This window comes from Delphinapterus leucas, chromosome 14, assembly GCF_059928025.1.
Source record: "Delphinapterus leucas isolate spDelLeu-1000000601 "Yukka" chromosome 14, BTC_Dleu_Yukka2, whole genome shotgun sequence".
Taxonomy (NCBI): domain Eukaryota; kingdom Metazoa; phylum Chordata; class Mammalia; order Artiodactyla; family Monodontidae; genus Delphinapterus; species Delphinapterus leucas.
In genome coordinates this window covers 46559473-46581117 of record NC_143142.1, presented here as the reverse complement: position 1 = coordinate 46581117, position 21645 = coordinate 46559473, and the positions used below count along the sequence as shown (strand labels likewise).

At 43.3% G+C, this 21645-nt stretch overlaps 1 protein-coding gene across 2 annotated transcripts in view; it reads left to right on the top strand.

Annotated features, from left to right (window-relative positions):
* Window positions 1-21645, top strand: part of B4GALT6 (beta-1,4-galactosyltransferase 6) — a 64687-nt gene that overhangs the window by 37520 nt on the left and 5522 nt on the right. The window contains exons 4-6 of one of the 2 annotated variants that reach the window (XM_022586901.3): window positions 5845-5969; window positions 13006-13122; window positions 19223-19410. In XM_022586901.3, the coding sequence (XP_022442609.1) occupies window positions 5845-5969; window positions 13006-13122; window positions 19223-19410 (430 nt within the window). The remainder of the gene's footprint in view (window positions 1-5844; window positions 5970-13005; window positions 13123-19222; window positions 19411-21645) is intronic. The other variant, XM_089895046.1, reaches the window with a different exon arrangement.

Genomic DNA, 21645 nt, shown 5'->3' with positions numbered 1-21645 from the left:
AAGATAGGTATTTGATTTAAAACTTAGGTGAGATTGTGGAATACTAGTACCACATCTCGGGCCATCTTCTGTAAATTTGTCTGAGTTTGTCCAGAATTATTAATATACACACAGCAGGTGGTGCCCCTTACAGTACATACACCTCCTTCCTGGGCCAGTGAGTAATCTAGAGCTAAACGGTTACCCAAGCTGTCTGTGCTAAAGAATCACACTGCTGCTGCTGCGCTAAGGCTGGCCTTTGGTCTAACAGCCCAGAGTGCTCGGCCGGCTTGGCTCCCAGGTTGGGGTTTGCTGTAATGACATGTTGTTTTATGCTCAGTGCAGGGTCACCTTGAGGCGCCTCAGTCCTGTTGAGGGTAGTAGCAGACCTACTCCCAGTGTAATGAGGGTGAATGTGGCAGGCTTTGACATGAGGGGGCAGAGAGCTGAATTGGGGGTGTCTGTTCAGTGATGTGAGAGTTCTCAGAGAGACTGAAGTGCCCTGGAGTGAGCAGACAGGACTCCGGGGTGCGGGGAGGTGGAGGGAAGGAGAAATGCATGGAGAACCACGTGTGTGACGACACCGGGGCCTGGGACCCACAGTGGGCACAGGCTGCGGGATCAGGGAAGCCAGAGGAGTCAGTGTTCCCCCCCGGGTGGCAGAGCTGCAAGGCCCAAGATGGTGGGGATTATACTCCTTGGGACCAGGTGTGGGTCCTGTTCCTCCATGTATGTGGTCAGGGCATCCATACCCATGTCAGGAAAAGGTAGGGTTAAGGGGCCACCACTAAAAGATTTTTAAGAAAGGTTGTTCCAGTAGTGACTTCTTCTATCCTACTTGCTGTGCCTTGTAATTTACAGGGTGCCCTTCATTTATGTTTGGAGGGGTTCGGGGAAGCAACGTAATTTGGGCTTCAGTGTCAATGAGAGCATCCCAGTGGATAATTAGAGAAGTGAACAGGTGATTGTCCCCAAGAGGAGGGACAAGCTCGGGGAACTGCAGGGTCCCTAGGACAGGGGCCTTGCTGGCTGTCACTCTCACAGATCAGGGTGTGGGATCCTGGGTTCTGCTGCTGGGGCGGGAACACTCTGAGAGGTGACAGCATCATCCTTTGGGATGGGACCACAGTCTCCTGAAGAGCCGGCAGCACCTGAACAAAGGCTTCTAATTTGCGTTCAGCTGTCCCGAGATTAAGTCATCAGGGACCCTGATCTCTGCAGCTGCCAGTATGGAGAGCTTGTTGCTCATCTTGTGAGGGAGGCCGAGCTTCTTCCTTCTGTCTCTGTGGGCTCGGAGGCTTGGAGGGGTCTCTTTCTCTGTAAACAAAGCTCGGAACCAGCTCCAAAGACCCCTAATAGCCAATCAGTGCCCTTCTCCCTCTTCTTTTGAACGAATTTTTCTAAAAAGTCTTGCATTTCTGTCATGGTATGGTTAGGTGTCTCTGTTCCTCATTCACACTGGCCATCGTTGGATGTTTTGGTATGATGGATTGTAACAGGGAGCGCCTGGGACAGAGGTCGCCTATTCCCTAACTCCTCTGCTGCCACCTCCCATTCTAGGGGGTCTCAGTCAACTGCTGAGGGTCAGGGTCCACCTCCACCTCCACCTGTGCAACATTAGCAGATGTATTGGGGCAAGCTCCAGGCCCCGAGAACGTAGTAGCCTTCACGACTTGGCATGTAGATATGCCACTGTGCTCCATAACGCCCAAGCCATGGGGGTCTCACAGGCTTCTAGTAGTTTTTTAACATCCTCTGGGGACGTGGGAGGAGCCGGTACCAAGCGCTTGGGGCCCCACTTTTAGCAGCATGTGATGCGCTTCCCTTGCAGCGTTTTGCCTCCCGGGTGCCACGATGGCCCTGATAGCGCTCTCTCCTCAGGGGTTAGGCCGGCTCCCCAGGCTCAGCACCCGGTCCTGACACGACACAGTGGGCCCAGCAGCCGGCCTGCCCCTCCGGCTCCAGGGCCCTGGGGAGCTCTCCTTGGCTCCCAGTACATCATAGCCTGTCCCCCAGCCCTGTCCCTGCGTGGGGGAAAGAGGCAGAGCCTGACCGTCCAGGTGAGCTCGCCTTGGCCCAGTGCCCAGACTTGCATATGTGATGGTCGCCAGTCACCTCCACGCCTGACCCCGAGTGGGGTCTCCTTTGGAGGATAATGGGAGACAGAGCTGCTTCAGACTGGGGCCTGCTGGCTCATCTCTGCAGCGGAGTCTGACCTTTTACAGCACCGACAGTTTAGGGTGGGGATTCTCAGCAGAGCCTGGTGGCACAACACACAACAGTGCGGCGCAGCGGCACCGACTGCCGGCCAGCAGTGGATCCTCCCAGGGAGACTGAGCGGTCTGGAGGGGGAAGAGAGCCACCCACAGCTCCAAGGCACCGGATGGGCGTACAGACTGCGCCCACGACCCCGTCCTCCTCTTCAGCTGTGTTCAGCAGCTGGAGCTGCTGTACTGAATTAAGAGCATGCGGATTATGACCTGCCATGTGAGGGGGCACCAGCCGCCCTTACTGGTTGACAGGTAGCTCCCTGGGCATCCGAGCTCCCACTTTGGGGAAGTGGAGCCCAGGGGGTCATTCTGATGCAAGGTGCAGGTTCAGTACACCCACACAAAGGAAGTAGAGTCTCAGGATTTACTCACGGATCCCAGAGGGGGCCAGGGCACAGTGAGGCGGGGGAGCGCCGTCCTCCATCCCAGGTCACCAGCCAGCAGGAGATGGAGAGCAGGACAGCAAGCACCTAGGACTTACAAGGTGGCCGGGGTAGAGGTCACTAACTTTTTGCGGGCTTAACTCTGAGTGTTTATTTTAAAAGATTCCCTGGGAGAAGCAGAGCAGGCACTTAAATGGTGGGAATCCTAAACTCAAGTTCTTTCTTTTTTAATAAATAAATTTATTTATTTATTTATTTTTGGCTGCGTTGGGCCTTTGTTGCTGTGCGCGGGCTTTCTCTAGTTGTGGTGAGCAGGGGCTGCTCCTCACTGAGGTGCCTGAGCCTCTCACTGCGGCAGCCTCTCCTGCTGCGGAGCACAGGCTCTAGGTGCGCAGGCTTCAGTAGCTGTGGCTTGCGGGCTCTAGAGCGCAGGCTCAGTAGTTACGGCTCACAGGCTCTAGAGCGCAGGCTCAGTACTTGTGGCGCACAGGCTTAGTTGCTCCGCAGCATGTGGGATCTTCCCAGACCAGGGCTCGAACCTGCGTCCCCTGCATTGGCAGGCAGACTCCCAACCACTGTGCCACCAGGGAAGTCCCTAAACTCAAGTTCTTATCTAAATATCCAGACCCTGGGTGTGAGCAGGGGTATCACACTGTGAAACGCACAGGCAACAACTCAGAAATAAGTGGTTGTTTTTTCAGAGAAACAAAAGTTGTTTTTCTCATCACACCCTGCTGCCCCCCCACCCCACCTCCACTAAATCGTGTTTATTTTTCTTTCTCTCTCTTTCTGATCACACACTTGCTGTTTCCAGTGGTGGCGCTGGCTGTCCTGGAGCCTGTCCCCCATCCCTTCATACCCACCCCCAATAGTGATGTTGCTATTACTCCTGGCATGACAGCCTCATGCCACTGGGTCATCTTTGGCCTTCAGCCAGTAAGATATTAAGATTTCAGATCAAAGAGCAATAAAGCACATAGAAAAGCTGCTAAGGGTCTCTGAGGAATGTGAATGGGGGGGGCCGATGGAGAGGGAGGTGAACTTTGGGTGCCTTGGGCATCAGGGATTGTAAGTGATGGACACCAGAGGCCCTGTCTACTGAGGAGAAAGATATAAGGCCTGCCTCTTAATTTGCTGGCACATGTGTGTTCAAGATGAAAATTAAACTGCAAATGATACTGGAGAAAACTGCTGACAATAATGTTGGTTACAGCTGTCGAAGCTATAAAGCTGGAAAAAGGCAAAAAAATTGGTTTAAAAGTGCATAAGGAATACCAACTTCAGTTCCTTATATGAACGGCTTATTATTTAGCCTAATTACTATCATTTTAGGAATTATGCATACCATTAAATGCTTCAGATTTCTTTGTGTGAATTTTGTCTTATTACAGTGCTAGAGTCTGTTTTGTCAGCTGAGTCATGGTAGTCTGTACTCACATTGACCGATGGATCTTACATTTGATCTATCCTTTCTGTGTAAGTTCCTAGGTTACTCTTTAGGTAAATCTGACCTTTCTAAGATTAGCTACTTTGCATATCTTGTCACACTAAAGGATGGGTATTTCGTTATAAAAGACAGCAAACATTGTCAGGAGAACAGGCAGACATTAGCAGATCGCAGATTTTTTCCTCGCTTACTCTGTGGAACTTAGGCATTTACGTTTTGAAATACTTCTCTCTAGTATGCCCAAGTGCTTAGTGGGAGCCACTGACGGATGTTCCTTCCTACTTAGGATGAAGAGCGGGGATGGGAAGACGAGTGGCTGTGAAACCTTATAGAATATAGAATAGCAGGAGGAGAGGAAAGGAAAGAGGCTCCCTCGAAGAGGAAATGAGTGCTTTACGGTCATCCCTCAGTATCCAAGGGGGATTGGTTCAAGGACCCCCAGAGTACCAAAATCTGAGGATGCTCAAATCCCTTTCAGTCAGCCCTCCATGTGTGGGCTCTGCGTCCACAGATTTCAACCAACCTTGTGGATATGGAGGGCTGACTGTATGTGTGGAATCATGGCCACTGAGCTCAGAAGACTTGAAATGGGAAACCTCAATAGTTGTTGGTTTGTATTTCATGAGACAAGGAGGTGAAAGAACTTAGTTTTGTTAGTCCTTAGTTCTCTTAATTCTTAGTTGGTTTTTTTGTTTGTTTGTTTTTGTTTTTGCGGTATGCGGGCCTCTCACTGTTGTGGCCTCTCCCGTTGCGGAGCACAGGCTCCGGACGCGCAGGCTCAGCGGCCATGGCTCACGGACCCAGCTGCTCTGCGGCATGTGGGATCTTCCCGGACCGGGGCACGAACCCGTGTCCCCTGCATCGGCAGGCGGACTCTCAACCACTGCGCCACCAGGGAAGCCCCCTTAGTTGGTTTTGATTGAGGTAATGGAAGTGGTTTTCCATCCAAGAGTCATTCCTGTTTCCATGGTATATGTTAGAAAAACTGTTAGTAAAAACGTTTCTAGGAATATCATATATTTGTTAACTTGGAGAGTGAGTGCTTAGTAGACCAGGAGCATCTTAGAAGTTTATAGTTTTTCAGTTTTGCATGTCAAGGGGATGCATGGTAGGTGCTCAAAATAAATTTGTTGAACTGTGTTTGTGAATTCTCTCTCTGAAGAAATGTCAGTAAAGTAGATGACAGTAATAGTAGCTAAATTTACTGAATGTGTACCTTTGTGCCCGGCATTGTTTCATCTAATGGATACAACCACAGCGGGAGGCAGGTATTACCATCTCTTTTTACAGATAAGGAAACTGAGGCACAGAGAAGTTAGATAATTTCCCCAGTACATAGAAGCTAAGATTGAGCTCCCCGTCAAACTTAACTGCTTAATTAACTCTTACGTACTGTGTGTTCATTGTCTCCTGTGTTGATTATGTTGAAATTAAAAACTAGTTTTTAAATACTTGAATAAATTGGAATGATAAGCTACATTGTAATGACATGCACACATTTCCCAAAGAATATTATAATATTCACCATATTACTCAAAAGCAAAAAGTTTAAGTGCTCTGATTTTCTTTGGCTGATTTACCAAAGATAGTAGGATGACCATATAATTTATCATCCAAACTAAAACTGAAAGGTGATATTAACAATTATATGGTGATAACAGGAATAAGTGGTACTGTCCCAGCAACTGCATTATGCCATCACCCTACCGATTGTTGTTTGTCTGACTTCGTATTAAAACAATTCTTCACATTTTTGACCTTTTAGGGGGATTCCTCAATGTCAATGTAAGTGAAGTCAGTTTTGATGAAATTCATCACCTCTTCTCCAAGGATTTAGATATTGAGCCAGGAGGTCACTGGAGGCCTAAAGACTGTAAACCCAGGTGGAAGGTGAGGTCCATTTTTTCATAAGTAGTGTGACTGTTACTATGCATTTGAGGAAAAGTGTATTTGATTCAGAATATACAGTCAAATCCCTTTGTCTTGATAAATTTAAGACATCAAAATGTTTGTGTTTAATGTGTAAGTATTCACAGTCCAAATGTGAGTTAATCGTGTTACCTGTGAAGCTGAATGGCACCTGTGCATATACAGATACATGCTCCTGTGTTCAGTCTCTTGGAGATCCTGGTGATAAGTACCTTGCTTGAGATTGGCTTGGAAAACAGATGATTTTTCCTGTTCTGTTTGGAAGAGAGGCTGTGATTTCTTTGCTTCCCGCTGCTGTCCCTAGTGGTTACTGACACCTACAGGCATAGCCCCACCAAGGCCTGGAAACAGTGGTTTCCAGTTGGGCCCAGCATTGGGGTTCCTGAGTCCCAGCATTCTAAAGACGCTGCTCAGCGGTCACTGCAGGGCACAAAAAGAAGAACTTTGGGCTCTTCTTTGCCTCTGTTTCAGAAGACAGAGCACAGGCTTTTAATCTTTTTGATATATCAGAATCCTACTTTTAATGTTTTGTTTGAAAAACTATAAGGAAGTGGGCCTGCCCCTGCTGCTTAAAAAAAATTGAAAACCATGGTTTAAATTAGAGTTGTTCTCAGTACTGTGAGATAGGTTAATAAGCGCATGTTCATGTAATGTTATGTTTGAATAGGAAACAGCATTTATGTAATTCAAGTGAAAACTACTTGAATCAGATATTACACCCTGAAGGATTGTGCTGTAGCTTGAATCTGGAAACAATTTTCAGTTCCTCTTTTAAATATCAGTATTTTGCTAAAATGTTTTGTCTTTTGGTACCAAAAAAAGTCACTCCTGGGAAGGAGAATTGTATGCTGTTAAGCTTATGATAAAAGCCCTCTGACTTAAATGCCCTTGAACTCTTTGTGTTTGGGGATGTTGGGGATGTGTATTATTTACGTCTGCATCCCTAACGTAGAGCTTACCCTCTCTTGTATAAAGGGGAAGTGCTAAACCCAGTTTCGTTGAGTTGAGTTTATGAGACAGATACATGTCTTGTTACAAATTATTAACTAAATGTTTGGGGGTTTTTCCCTCAAACAAGTTGTAAAGCTGCTGAAATGGATTCCAGTACAGATTTTGGCAACACATTCTATATTACAGTTGTTTTATACTATTTCCCAGATCAGATTCGGATAATAAATGAATTTTTTCCTATTTCATGATTGAGTTTCCTCACATTTGTATATAAAATATGGCCCAATTTACATAATGTTACTTTAAAAAATGTCCTGGGCAAAATAAATTCTTTTTCTTACTTGGATGATGAGTATGTACGTTGAACGCTAACAGAAGAAAAAGCATACTCAATCACAAAGGCTGTGGGGTAGAATGGAGGTTGGTTCTCAGATGTATATTAATACACGTGATGTATACCTCTCACGTGTGCACTGTGTGGTATAGCAGTAGGATAAGTTGGGATCAGGAAAATTAAGTCTTCTTGTCCTTTCTTCAGTGGTCTACATCAGATGTTGGATTTTAAATTTTAGCGTTTGTTTTCGTCTCATTTTCTAGAGGAGAGGTATATCACACATAAGTAGTTTCTACTTACAGATTCTAGTAGACTGTAAACTACAGAGAATCAGTAGGTAACAGTATTGAAAGTGAAGTTTCAGGAGCCAGCTAATTCAGGATCTAAAAATTGGCTTATTTTATTTAGGAACTATATGGTACTGTTGCTCTTATTTCAGTTATGCACAAACCCTTCTCAGAATATAGTCTCTAGTTCTGAGCTACACAGCTACACAGCTCAAGGTATGAGAGGGAATTTGGAGATCGTTCAGAGGTGACCTATCTAAATTAATCAAATAATTTCCCCCCCCACCTCACCCCTGCTACCTGTTTACATTCTAATAATGCTCCATTCTAATCTTGGAACTGAGTTGAGAGAGAAGGAAACAAGAAGTAACTAGATTTATGTGAAACTTCTGCTATCAACTTGATTCTTAATATTTGAGGATCATTTTCTTTTAAAAGAAATACCAACTAAGTTCATCAAAGACCAATTAAGTGGAATTAATCTTCTAAAATTAGTGATTTCACCAATTCCTAGGTATTTTGAACATCGCAGGTCGCAGTGGAAGATTAAGCACGGGTCGGGTGCCTTGTAGAGGCAAGATTATTTCTAAAAGGGAGGTTGGCAGAGGAGCAAGGTGATGCTTTTCAGGTCATTAAAGTGAAGTGTTTACCTGTGATGTTGCCCGTGTTCCATTCAGGGTTCAGGTGGAGGCCTGAACCACTTTGGTCTAAAACCTAAGGCTTTAAAGAATCAGGCAACTGCTTGATGGGGTTATCTGCTCGGAGGCCTGGAGTTGTGTTTCTCGTCCAAGGCTCCTCAAAGATGGGCCTTAGCCACATGTTTCAGAGCTACCTGGGGTGTTTGGTAAAAAAGAAGATTCTTGAACTCAGACATTCTGATTCTGTTGGTGGAAAGGGACGCGAACCTGCAATTTTTATCGCGTGCCTCCTGTTTAAGAAGCTCCTGTAGGCACTGGAAGTGAGGGGGAGGGGAGGAGGGACCTGAAACACTGCAGGAGAATGAAGGCTTGGCAGCTTCTACTCTGTTCTGTCTTAGTCAGTGGCAGACAGCTAGTGCACCCTGAAAGGTAGGCAAGTCAGAAGCCATGTCATTTAGGGACATCGTAGCGGTAGTGTGCTTGAAGTTTGAAACTAGGACAAAATCTTGGTGGGGAAAATTTATGTAGTCAACATTTTTCTTGCTAATCGCTTCATGGTGAGTGTAGGAGAAAATGAGCAAGGATGAAAAATAGGTGCATAAATTCAGTAAGATTAGTGGTTTTAAAGTGGGAGCAAAGTGCGTGTGGATAATTCTGCTTGAACAAGAGGTGGTGAGGAGAGATTCATGAAGATGACTCTTGTTTTTCCGAAGGTAATGACCAGATGTTTAGTTCTATCTCCAGTGGAGATGCTTCAACAGGAGAGTGGCTCCAACAGCAGATTAGGACACCTGTAAGAAAGAATGTCCTGAAACAAAGGCTATTAAACCTTGAGATAAATTACCACAGATTACTGAGATCTTCTCTTCCTAGACAATAAATTGTAAACTGTTGACAGTGACATTCCACAGCTAAAGGAAGGGACGTGCCAAATGAATTTTTAGATGCTATTTAGCTTTGTTTTAATAAAAACTTTAGGCATATTCAAAACCTTTGATAACTGTCTCATTAATATGTGGACATGCATTTGTTGTAAAAACGACAGTTCAGCTTCTTTGAACTTGCCGTGACACTGGTCATTTTCTTTCTCTTATAATACTCTCAGTTTCCATATAATATTAAGGAGAAATCAGCTCAATATTTTAAATGTTTTATTGAAGAAATTACTGTATTAGGGGCCATGACAACCTTTGTTTATCCTTAGATGTTCAACTGATTACTCAGCCTCATTGTGTTTAATATGGGCTGTCTTTAATATGGACTCTGCAGCTTTTTAATAGCGTCTTTCCTTAAATATCTATAATGCGTCTTAACTGCTTTTATAGCCCATTTACATCATAGGCAGCCAACTTGTGGCCAAATTCAAAACCAAGAAGAGCAAGCTCGACCCTAATTTTGCTAGAAGTTATCACACTGATATATTTCAGATAAGGTCAGTGGTAGGGATTTGTACTTGCCATCTAACTCCTTTTTCTCCTTTCACTTTCATAGCAGTTTCCTATCCTAAGAGTTCCGGAACTGCTTTGGGAGTTGTATAGATTTGGGAATTCTGTGGAGATGCCAACAATGGATACTGAGGTCTGTCAGCAAGTCTCCTCAGTCATAAGGGAGTGCTCAGCACCAACTGTGGCCATTGTGTGGGGTACAGGAGGGACTCTTTTTTTTTTTTTTTTTTTTTTTGCAGTACGTGGGCCTGTCACTGTTGTGGCCTCTCCCATTGCGGAGCGCAGGCTCCGGACGCGCAGGCTCAGCGGCCATGGCTCATGGGCCCAGCCGCTCCGCGGCATGTGGGATCTTCCCGGACCGGGGCACGAACCCGTGTCCCCTGCATTGGCAGGCGGACCCCCAACCACCGCGCCACCAGGGAAGCCCAGGAGGGACTCTTAGATGTGGGTTCCGTATTGTTCTGTAGCCTCGTGGTCCTCAGGCTCATAAGCCACGAGCCACCTTATGGAGCAAACCAAAGAAGAATGGGACCCAGCGTGGGGCTGGCAGAGGCACCAGAGCCCCTTTGGTTCCTACCACTTACCAAATGTGAATCAATGTAGACATGAAAATATCAGCCTCAGAACAGCCATTGTCTCTTTCTCTTTTCCACTATCTCATCATCATTAAGGGAAAATTAGTGGTGGAGTTTTTAGTTTAGATGTCTTCAATTTTATGAAACCATGTATTGTTCTCTTTTAAAATAAAACTATTTTAATAATTTAAAAATTTCTCTCATGTATGATCCTGGTAATGTAAAATACACAGGTAAATGTTACTATTTTCTGTTGACTACATCTAATGTCATGTCCTGATTTTACAAGTAGGATCAGATCCTAAAGCTATGCATTGTCAATTATTTACATTTATTCATTCATCAGTAAAATTTATTTGGTATAGTTGAAATTTTAATAAGTCCCATGTTTAATGTTGTTACGTAATTTTCTGTTTAACCAGTTTATTAGGCTGTATTTAAAAATCCAAAATATAGAATGACACATAGACATTGTTATTAGACATATTTTGATTCTTATGTTCTTTGAAAATCTAATGATTTTGGAATTTATAATTTTTTTGGCATTTTTTAATTGGACTATAGTTGATTTACAGCATTATGTTAGTTTCAGGTATATAGCAAAGTGATTCATTCAGATGTACAGCAAAGTGAATATATATATATATTCCTTTTCAGATTCTTTTCCATTATAGGTTATTAAAAGATACTGAATATAGTGCCCTGCGCTATACAGTAAATCCTTGTTTCTTGTCTATTTTATATATAGTAGTGTGAATCTGTTAATCCCATACTCCTAATTTATCCCTCTACTCCCCTTTCCCCTTTGGTAACCATAAGTTTCTTTTCTACATCTGTGAGCCTGTTTCTATTTTGTATATAGATTCATTTATATCATTTTTTAGATTCCACATATAAGTAATATCATATAATATCTGTCTGTATGATTTACTTCACTTAGTATGATAATCTCTAGGTCCATCCGTGTTGCTGCAAATGGCAAATATTTCATTCTTTTCTATGGCTAATATTCAATTGTGTATATATGCCACATCTTCTTTATCCATTCATCTGTTGACAGACACTTAGGTTGCTTCCATGTCTTGGTTATTGTAAATAGTGCTGCTATGAACATTGGGGTGCACGTATCTTTTTGAATTAGAGTTTTCATCTTTTCCAGATATATACCCAGGAATGGGATTGCAGGATCGTGTGGTAGCTCATTTTTAGTGTTTTAAGGAACCTCCATACTGTTTTCCATAGTGGCTGCACCAATTTCCATTCCCACCAACAGTGTAGGAGGGGTCCCTTTTCTCCACACCCTCTCAAGCATTTGTTATTTGTAAACTTTTTGATCATGGCTCTTCTGACTGGTGTGAGGTGATACCTCACTGTAGTTTTGATTTGCATTTCTCTAATAATTAGTGATGTTGAACATCTTTTTATGTGCCTGTTGGCCATCTGTATGTCTTCTTTAGAGAAATGCCTATTTAGGTCTTCTGATTTTAGAATTTATAATCTGTAGAAAACTTATTTGTTTTAATTTCAGTTTTTAGAAAATTCACAATTATAATAAGGCTAGCTAAGCTCAGAAATTGCTAAGAAAAGCAATGGTTAGAAAACATTTTAGCTTTTTCAAGGGCAAAATCTGAATTGTAGGGTCACTTGACTTGTATGGTGAAGTTTGGATCCAGGAAAGAGGACTTGAGTAAGTGATGATTGATCATTTTTCATTTATTCCCATATTATAGTAGCACACTTTGTAAACAGTGATTTTTAGTCTTGATTTTGAGAGTCTTGATCATTTTTTTTCTTATTAGAAGAAGCATTGGTCTACTGAGAAACCATTTTAATTCCCGTAAACGTGTTTTTTTTTTTTTTGATTACATAAGATACACATTTCTTTGGTTTATTTAAGGGATGAATTTCTCTGATGCTCGTGCTTGTTTACCTTATCTTTTTTGTTGAGCTTAACATTTTAACATAATTTTATTATCATTTTTAAACTGAGTATTACCCTACCACTGAAATAAACATGCAGTGTATCAAAAATTTAATTGTGCATTTTGATTAGATGAAAAATATTATATTAATATAATTATCAAACTTCATTTATATTCCATGATATATCTGTTATATTTTTCAAAAATATCTCTAGACCAGGTGAGCCATGTTCGATACTAGATATTCAGGTGGAATCTCTTTTAAATTCAATTTAAAACCCACAAACTTATTATTTATGATCTACTTTAAAACCTAGAAATCAGTCTGGACACATCCCTCTCCCTCACTCCTTATATCCATTCCAGGAACAAATCCTGTTCATTTACCTCTTCAATGTTTCAAAAATTCATGCACTTCTCTTCTTGTCCTCTACCCGGCCTCTGTTCAGGCTACCATTACCTCTTGTCTTGACTTTGCATTAATCTCTAACCAGCTCCCTGAGCCCACTTTTGGTTTTCTCCAATCTGCTTTACACTGCTCTTCATAGTAGTGTTTGCCATCACCAAAGCTGATTTTATCACTTTTAAAATCTTTCCACGACTTTCATGGTTTCCATAGGATAAGGACCACAGTCCCTAGAACGGCCTTCAGAGCCCATTTATACCTCTCCAGGTTCACAAGAGCTTAAATGGCACAAAGGCAAGGACCTTGTCTGTTTTTGCCCATTGTTGGATCTCTGGTGAGAAAACTCATGAGTAAGAGAATCTCAAGGGTCAGTTTTTATCTTTTACCTCTAGGGCTTGCTGCTGTATTTATTTACATATGTGACTCTTTTGTTTTAAAGGTGGCAGTTCTCATTCCTTTCCGTAATCGCCATGAACATCTTCCAATTTTTTTCTTGCATCTGATTCCAATGCTCCAAAAACAGCGGCTGGAATTTGCCTTTTATGTCATTGAACAGGTGAGAATATTTTTCAAAATGGTAACTAGGTATACTAGAACGTAGTAAACTCTTAGATACTGTGTGATTAAAAGTGTGTAGTTTAAGGTTAATCCTTGGTTTTATATTTGGGTAAAATTCCATTTTGGATTGAGCCTGTTAATTGTGTGTACCACATTTTGTTAATCCTTTTATCAGTTGATGTGTTCCTATCATTTTAAATCATCTAATGTCTTACCTATTAAACTGAAATATATATATATAATTATTCATATTATCAGCTATTTTTTTTCTCTGTAAATACTTTAATATCAGTATTCCGTATGTACAGTTTCTTTCAGACTTATTTAAACCCTTTGGAGATATTTTCTGTACTTCTGTGTTTTTCTACTTCTGTCATCACCTGCTTTTGTACTTAAGGTGTCATCATGGATTTCTTCCTTGGTCTGTCCCCAAGCCCACTTCCCAAACACTAGGGTCCTTGCTGAATTTTGTCACTGATGGCTATATAGTATTTCTTTTTTTTTTTTTTTGGCGGTACGTGGGCCTCTCACTGCTGTGGCCTCTCCCGTTGCGGAGCACAGGCTCCGGGCGTGCAGGCCCAGCGGCCATGGCTCACGGGCCCAGCCGCTCCGCGGCATGTGGGATCTTCCCGGACTGGGGCATGAACCTGTGTCCCCTGCATCGGCAGGCGGACTCTCATCCACTCCGCCACCAGGGAAGCCCTGCCTCTGTTTTTAAAGGCATTTTCTCCTGCGAGTCCACACCATTGAATTATTTTGTGTATGTGATGAAGAAGTCTGCAGAGCAGCTAAGGTCCATATTTTATAAACGTCTTAAGTCTGAATCTTAGCCTTGATCAATATTAATTCAGGCCTGTATGTTTGATAGTGTGTTGTGGTTTTGAGCTAGTAACATCTTTACCACATATGAAATAGAAGAGTCATTTTCCTGCTGGACTGGTGCCAGAAGGGCTAAGCCTTTGACGAGCAGCTCAGAACTCCCAGTTAAATATAGAAGGGGGTACAACATATTTCCCTCTTTTCCTTTCCAGACTCCTAAAATGAATGAAAGAAAAAAACTTTTAATGAGTTATTAAACTATAAAGACAAAGAGATGGAAGTAGTTGAGCGATTTCAGCCCACTTCTGGGAGTCAAGAGGCAGGTGGAGCATGGACACGCCCTCCCTTAGCCCAGCACAGGGGGCTCAGACCCACGTGCTGTCAAGGGGGATGGTGACAAGAATTGAGTTAGTCTGCTGGACAAAGCCCCCCTGCACATCTCAGCCCTTGAAAGACGAACTGAAGCACTGGGCTAAACTAAGGGATTGTTTAAAAGTTTGATTGCAGAACAGTCAGATCCCTAGTTTCTTAAGTTGGCTTGTGCTGCCAGGTGATTACTCTGTTGTATCTTGTAGAAAATGAAAAGTTTCTCCGTGGAGAAACCAGCGCGGGTCCTGCCGGTGCTGACGCAGCCGAACTCTGGCACCTCAGAGCAGAGGCCTTGAGTCGGGTTGCCTGCGGACCCCAAGCGCCCTCTGTCCTTCTCCTTGTCTGACTGTTTGAAGCCAGTCGTTCGGTGTGAATCCCCCCAACCCCTTCAACTGAGGCAGGGCGTGAGTGGCCTCTTCACTAGAGAAGTAGCTTAGCCGCAGGGAGACGATGCCTGGTCTAATGTTGGGAAGTGTCCAGAGGAAGAGGCCAGTTCCTCACTTGATCACCTCCATGAAGCCCGCTTTCATTCATTCAACAAAGGGGAGACAGCAGGGGACAAGCCAGGTGAGGCCTCTTGTTCTTGTGAGGGAAGGAGGGCAGTAAATAATCATGTGGTATGTCAGGTGGTGCCCGGAGCTAAGAGTCGGGGCAGAGAGAGCGGTAGGGGCAGGGAGGTGTGCTCTTTCCTTCAGAGTCTTTACGGAAGGCTCTTGGAGGAGGTGAGGCGGGAGCGGCCCTGAACAAAGGAGCAGCCCATGCTGACGTTCGGGGATGTGTGTTCCAGGCAGGGCAGGAGAGCGCATGGTGTGTTTGTGCAAAGTGGTCAGTGTTGCTGGAGCGACAAGTGAAGAAAGACGTGAGGCAGGAAATCATAGGCGGGATAGACGCAGGTAATGAAGAACCTGGGGGAGGGGCTTCCCTGGTGGCACAGTGGTTGAGAGTCCCGCCTGCCGATGCAGGGGACACGGGCTCGTGTCCCGGTCCGGGAAGGTCCCACGTGCCGCGGAGCGGCTGGGCCCGTGAGCCATGGCCGCTGAGCCTGCGCGTCTGGACCCTGTGCTCCGCCACAACAGTGAGAGGCCCGCGTACCGCAAAAAAAAAAGAACCTGGGGGAGGACTTGGGTTGTCCCGCGGAAGGTGAGAAGGTGCTGGAGGCTTCTGAGTAGAGGAATGGCGTGATCTAACGGTCTTTGGAGAAGATGACGGTGCGGAGAGTAGACTGAGTGGGAGCTTCTGCCGCTGACTCGGGCTGCGGTGGTGTTGGAGGGAGGTGAGCAGTGGCTGGGTTTGGGCTACATTGGGTTTAGAAGTCAGATTATTTGCTGTTGAAGTGGACGTACGTTGTGAGCAACGGAGAATGGTCAACCAGGATGCAGGGTTTTTGTCTTGAAGGAGGGTGTCGCCGTTTTCTGAGCTATGGCACACAGAGCGCTGGCGAGGAGGGTTGGGGCTTCTGTTTCTGTTTCAGTTTGGCTTAGGGATTTGCTCGTGCACATGCGTGTGCGTGTGTGGTGTGTGTGCAGCCAAGAGTGCTGTGCCACAATCTCACATACGTATGTGGAGGTTCCCCTCAGCTTTTTAGTGCCTTGCTCTCAACTGTGAATGGGTGGCGAAGGGTTCCCACAAAAGGAGACAAAACCAATCCAACAAAAGGGATTATAGAAAATATAGACAGTGGAGGGAACAGAGAACATTTTTTTAAAAAATGAAATGAACAGTAATAAAAACTCATAATCACTGTCCACAGAGAGTGAAGGAAAGATAATGCATCTGTGAAATGAAAACACCATAAAGAACAATCAGAATAAGAAAGTTATCATAAAAGAAAATGTGATAAGTAAAACAAAACTTTCAATAGAATGGCTGGAAGATAAACTTAAGAAGATAACTCTTAAACTAGAACCAAAGCAGGAGAAATTAAGAAGTATCAATGCCTCACAGGGCTAACCACCTCCAAGGTGGTCCCCAAGGATCCTTGCCTCTTTGTATGGTCTCCTGCCACAACGAATAAGGGCTGACTTGTGTGGACAACCACACTGCAGGGTGACAGTGTGTGATTTTTGAAGCTAGGTCATAAAAGACATTGCCGCTTCTGCTTTGGTCTGTTGGATCACTTGCTCTTGGGGAAGCCAGCTGCCATGTCATGAGGACACTCAAGCAACCCTGTGGAGAAGAACTGACTTGCCAGCGTCATCTTGCTGGCTGTGTGACTGAGTCCTCTTGGAAGTGGATCTGCCAGCTGACGCCCAGACATCATGGAGCAGTGATCAGGGATCTTTGCTGTGCTGTCAGAATTTCCTATCACAGGTGCTTTGAGCATAATAAATGACTGTGGTTTTATTAGCCACTAGTTTTGCTGTGATTTGTTACACATCAGTAGATAACAAATACACTTGCTAATCAGAGTTCTGAAAAAATATAGCAGGAAAAAAACGGGGTTGGGGTGGAGTAAAATGACCAAAGAAATAATATAAGAATATTTTCCAGAAGCAAAGACATGAGTCTTCAGATTAAAGGGGTCCACATGTACACATGAATAAAATATAGAGCTTTAAAGCATATTATTTTGAAACTTTAGAATGCAAATTAAAAAGGGAAGGTATCAAAAAGGTTCTGTAGGAAAAATTACCAGTGATTATGTATCAGAATCATATGAACCTTCTCAGCAGTGCTGATACCTAGAAGATTGTGGAGCCACATGCCGTTAAAATTCTAGGGGAAAGTAATTCTTTTTTTTTTTTTCCCGGTACGCGGGCCTTTCACTGTTGTGGCCTCTCCCGCCGCGGAGCACAGGCTCCAGACGCGCAGGCCCAGTGGCCATGGCTCACGGGCCCAGACGCTCCGTGGCATGTGGGATCCTCCCGGACTGGGGCACAAACCCACATTGGCAGGTGGACTCCCAACCACTGCGCCATCAGGGAAGCCCCGGGGAAAGTAATTCTTACGTAGAATTTTTTACCCAGTCGGAATATCAATCAAGTGTGAGGGTAGATTGATGGCATTTTCAGTCATTCATTGGCTAAAATATATATATATATATAATATCCATGTGTGTGTGTATATATGTAGATATATATATATATATATATATATATATATAATTTTTTTTTTTTTCTCCCGTGGATCCTGAGATAGGAAGCTGCTGAAGGATGTTCCTCAGCAAATTGAGAGAGCCAAGTAAAGGACACTGATGATGTAGGGAATGAAGAGGAGGCCCAGGATGATAGTTGCACATGGTCAGACCAGTCAAGACTGGAGCAAGACGCAAGGGCCGTGGCAGCTGGAGTTGGGCTTGGGGGGCGGGTGGAGGAGGAATCGATAAATGGTTTGATGTGTTTCAATGATTGCATCAGTTATTAAAAAATACAGGGCATGCCTGCTGGGGCTTTTGTACAAAGTAATACTAGTTATATAGAAAAGTAAGAAAACAGAAGACAGTTATGAATCTCAGTTTGAGAAAGAAAACAGAATCATAATTTACTCAACAGTCATATATATACAGTCATAATAATGCAAATACCATTGACTTAACAAAAAATTATGACATAACTCTGTTGGGAGAATGGATAGAGGGACAGTGAATGGGGGGGTATAAATCCTCAATGACCATGGTAAGAAATCAGTAGTGTCTAAAAAGTTAATGAGGCAAGGGGATATCAAAACTTTCATTACCTTGAAATGAGGAGATAAGTACCAGAATAAACTACTAGAGGTGTGTAAATGTATTGCTTTTGGAAGATGAAGGTGGGTTAGACATAAAACTTCTTATTTTTATTATAAGCCATTAAGTATTATGTCCACATTTAATAAAAACAGTTTTTTAAATCTTAAAGGAAAGTCATTTGTTCAAACTGGTGATGTACCAGTAATAATATTATAATTTAACTGCCTTTCCTTTTTATTCTCTCCATTTCATTGGTGAGGAAAAGCTGTAAAAAGTAAAGTGATTTCTATTACCTCAAGTTAGTGCAGGACCCAGGACTAAAAATTAGTTATTTTTCACTTTTGAGGGCTCACTCTGGTGATGACTGCATTGTGCATCTCATTCACTTCTTTCATAATCATTTTTTGTTTTATGTTTTGGAAATGATTTTGAGAAATACTGCCAAGGCATAGGTAAATTGCTCTTTAATTTTCTTTAGCTGTAGCATGAAACCGTTTATTGCCAATGCACCTTAATATAATTTTCCTCGTAAGTAAAGGGAAGTGGTCATTATATAGGAAGCTGGGTTCTGTGTAATAAGTTCCCACTTTCTTTGGTCCCTTCAGATGCTCTTGGTCTTTATCATAAACAAGCATAATAAGAATAGAAATTGTTGTCTGGACACTTTATTTTCCCTAGTAATAAAGGAAAATGGTTATAATAAAGGAAATTGGGTTTTGTGTAATAAGTTCCAATTGTTTTTGTCTCTGAGAATGCCTTTGTCTCTATTACAAGCATTAGTAATGCAAAGTTAGCCCTCCCTGGCCTTGTTAAGTAAGAGAAGGGTTACTGCTTCTTGAGCCACTTTGTTTCCTGCTTCTTTTAGTCTGGGCACCATATGGAAACTTTGCTAAAAAATACAACCTATATTATTTTCAATGGCTTTATTTTTTTTCCTGGTCATAAATAATCTATATCCTGATACATTTGAAGTAAAACAGAAACATGAATTATATCATTATATAAAGTTGATGATCTACCAGTGGCCCTTACAATAACGGTGTTTTCTTGTGTGTTACCAAAGTATAAAATTATGTAATAATTTAAATAGTATATTTGAAAATCCTGAAACATGTTTATTATTTTATCCGTTTGGTTTGTGTGTATTTATTATTAGCATTTGACCATGATTCAACAAGTTATAAAGGCATAGAAAGAAGTCATGGCAAAGCCTGAGTACATTTCTGTTTTTCTCTTTGTGAAGACTGGCACACAGCCTTTTAACCGTGCAATGCTCTTCAATGTGGGCTTCAAAGAGGCCATGAAAGACAGTGTCTGGGACTGTGTAATCTTCCACGATGTGGATCATCTACCTGAAAATGACCGAAACTATTACGGATGTGGAGAAATGCCACGTCACTTTGCAGCCAAGCTGGATAAATACATGTATATGTAAGTAATGTACACTCTTCTTTTGCAGCACACCTGCAAAATCATATCATTGAAATGGTAGCAGCGTTATGTGCCTAGATCTGAGAGGGCTCAAGAGCCTAGAGAGTATCTTTAACTCCAGCCCTTCCTCGCAGGGAGCCGGGGTGTAGGGTCGCTTGTGGTCCATCCAGTCGCTTCCTCACACACAGGTTTCAGCGTGGGGTGGTGGGAAATAGAGCCTGGTTTCTACGGTCAAGGAAATGTGGACCTAACTTCTGATTTTCACGCTTAGCAGTTAGAGGGCTTGGATTTGCATCTTAGGACTTGGATCTCTGAACATTGGTTTCCTTGTTCAGGGAGCACTAGAGCCCATCCACGGGTTCTGCGAGATCCCAGGCGCTGGGCTGCCCCAGGTAGGAGCACAGCACAGGTTGGCTCCCCTCTCTTCCCTCCCCCAGGGTTGTTCCTGTGCAGTGAAGGCCCGCTCTTCTGCAGTATATTTTCTTCTTCCTAAGCTATGGATTCTTGACCTGCCTTTAATAAGAAGAAACATTTTTTCGTTCTCTGACTGGAGATGCCTTGAAATGATACTGTCATCGGAGCTGTGACAGTGACTTAAATTGACATTAAAGGTCTAATTTGGGAAAGAGATCACAGTTTTCATTGACTCATGGAAGTGGGGAGGAGAGAAAATAGCCTGGAGCAGGGGAGGTGTTGCCTTCATCACTGTTTTGCCTGCTGCCTCACCTGTCGAGTTAGAGAAGCAAAAAGTCTCAGTGATGAGACCAGGTGAATTAGCACTGAAACAGGAAGAGTGCCTTTTTTTTGTTTTTTGTCTTTTTTTAGACTGGTTGTTAATCATTAGAAAACCTTTTCCTTATTACCATAGTATCTGAAAGCCAAGTCTGGTGTTACCTTGGGAAGGTCATCCAGGTTCAGGATCTGATTCTTAGCACTTCTAGAAACTCAATTTTAGTCAGCCCACTAGAGTCAAATTAAATTTAGCATAATTGATTTTTACTAAAAGATATCATAAATGTCATATAAACTAGGGATTCTAAATTAATTTTTTATTTGAAAATATTAATTTCTAATCAGTAAAATACTCATATCTACCTAGACTAATCCCAGGGTGCATAGGGTATCTTGGAAGTTGGAATAGAAATTAGAGAGAATGGCAGCAGAGCAGGGAACAGGCCGGACAGTGCATGGGCTGAAGTGTGATGAGGTGTCCCTGCCCACAGTGGTGCCCACGCCGTGAAGGCTGCTGACCAGAAAGCTCAGGTCCCCAGAGCAGTGTCTCTCTCCCTTTGGACAGTGTCAGGTAAACACTACTAGATTTGTGTTTGCCAGGCTTCCGTTTTCTGTTCTTTATCTATTACACCTTCATTTTATCTAATCTTTTTCTATTCTGGGTATAGTGCAGTTGATTGTTTCTGCTTTTAAGCAGAACACTAAATGGAATTAACGTGCTTGGCAATTTATACATGTCAGTGAACACACACACACACACACACACTTATCCATCTTTACCTATCTACTGATTTCAGGTTTCTCCCAAACCACTAGCCTGGGCAAGCATAATGCAACTGATTTGGGAAACACAGTGGTGCCATGAGAGCTTATTGGCCCTATTGGACCCCAACTGGTATCATAACTAGAATCTAAGTTCCCCAGTGCAAGCCTCGTGAGGTACCCTGGGACACCGTGGTAGACTTTGGGGTCAGTATTGCTGTTACTGTCTTGGGGTGCCTCTGGCCCGGTGTGGGACCAGGATTGCTTTGTCCTGCAGCCTGGAGTTCTCTCTGGGAGCTGCCTCTCTCATCTTCTGTGGCCACACAAGGTCCCCGCTGGCACACAGCACTTCCTCCCTGCAGAGAGTGAATCCAGAGTCCTTCCAACAAAAAAGTGAAATCTGCCCTCTCTCTTCCTCTGAGGCAGCTTTGCTTTAGTCCTGGCCAGACTTCCCTCAGTGTGATTTTCAGAGGCTGCGTGTGGTCGTGTTTTCTCTGCTGTTCCTCCACATTGGCCTCGTCCATTCAGGGGCTCTGGCACGTGGCTCCCCAGTAGCACATTTAGGGCCACAGGAATTTATTCAGGACTGCAAGTCTAGGGATGCTGCCTCAACATCAGAAAACCTGTCTGTTTCTAAACAAACAACTTTGACAGATTCCATGGAGGATGAGTTAGAGAAAGGTAAGGAAAATAAAATCCAGATTTAAAAATATAGTCATTTCTCAGAGAAAGGCAAGTACT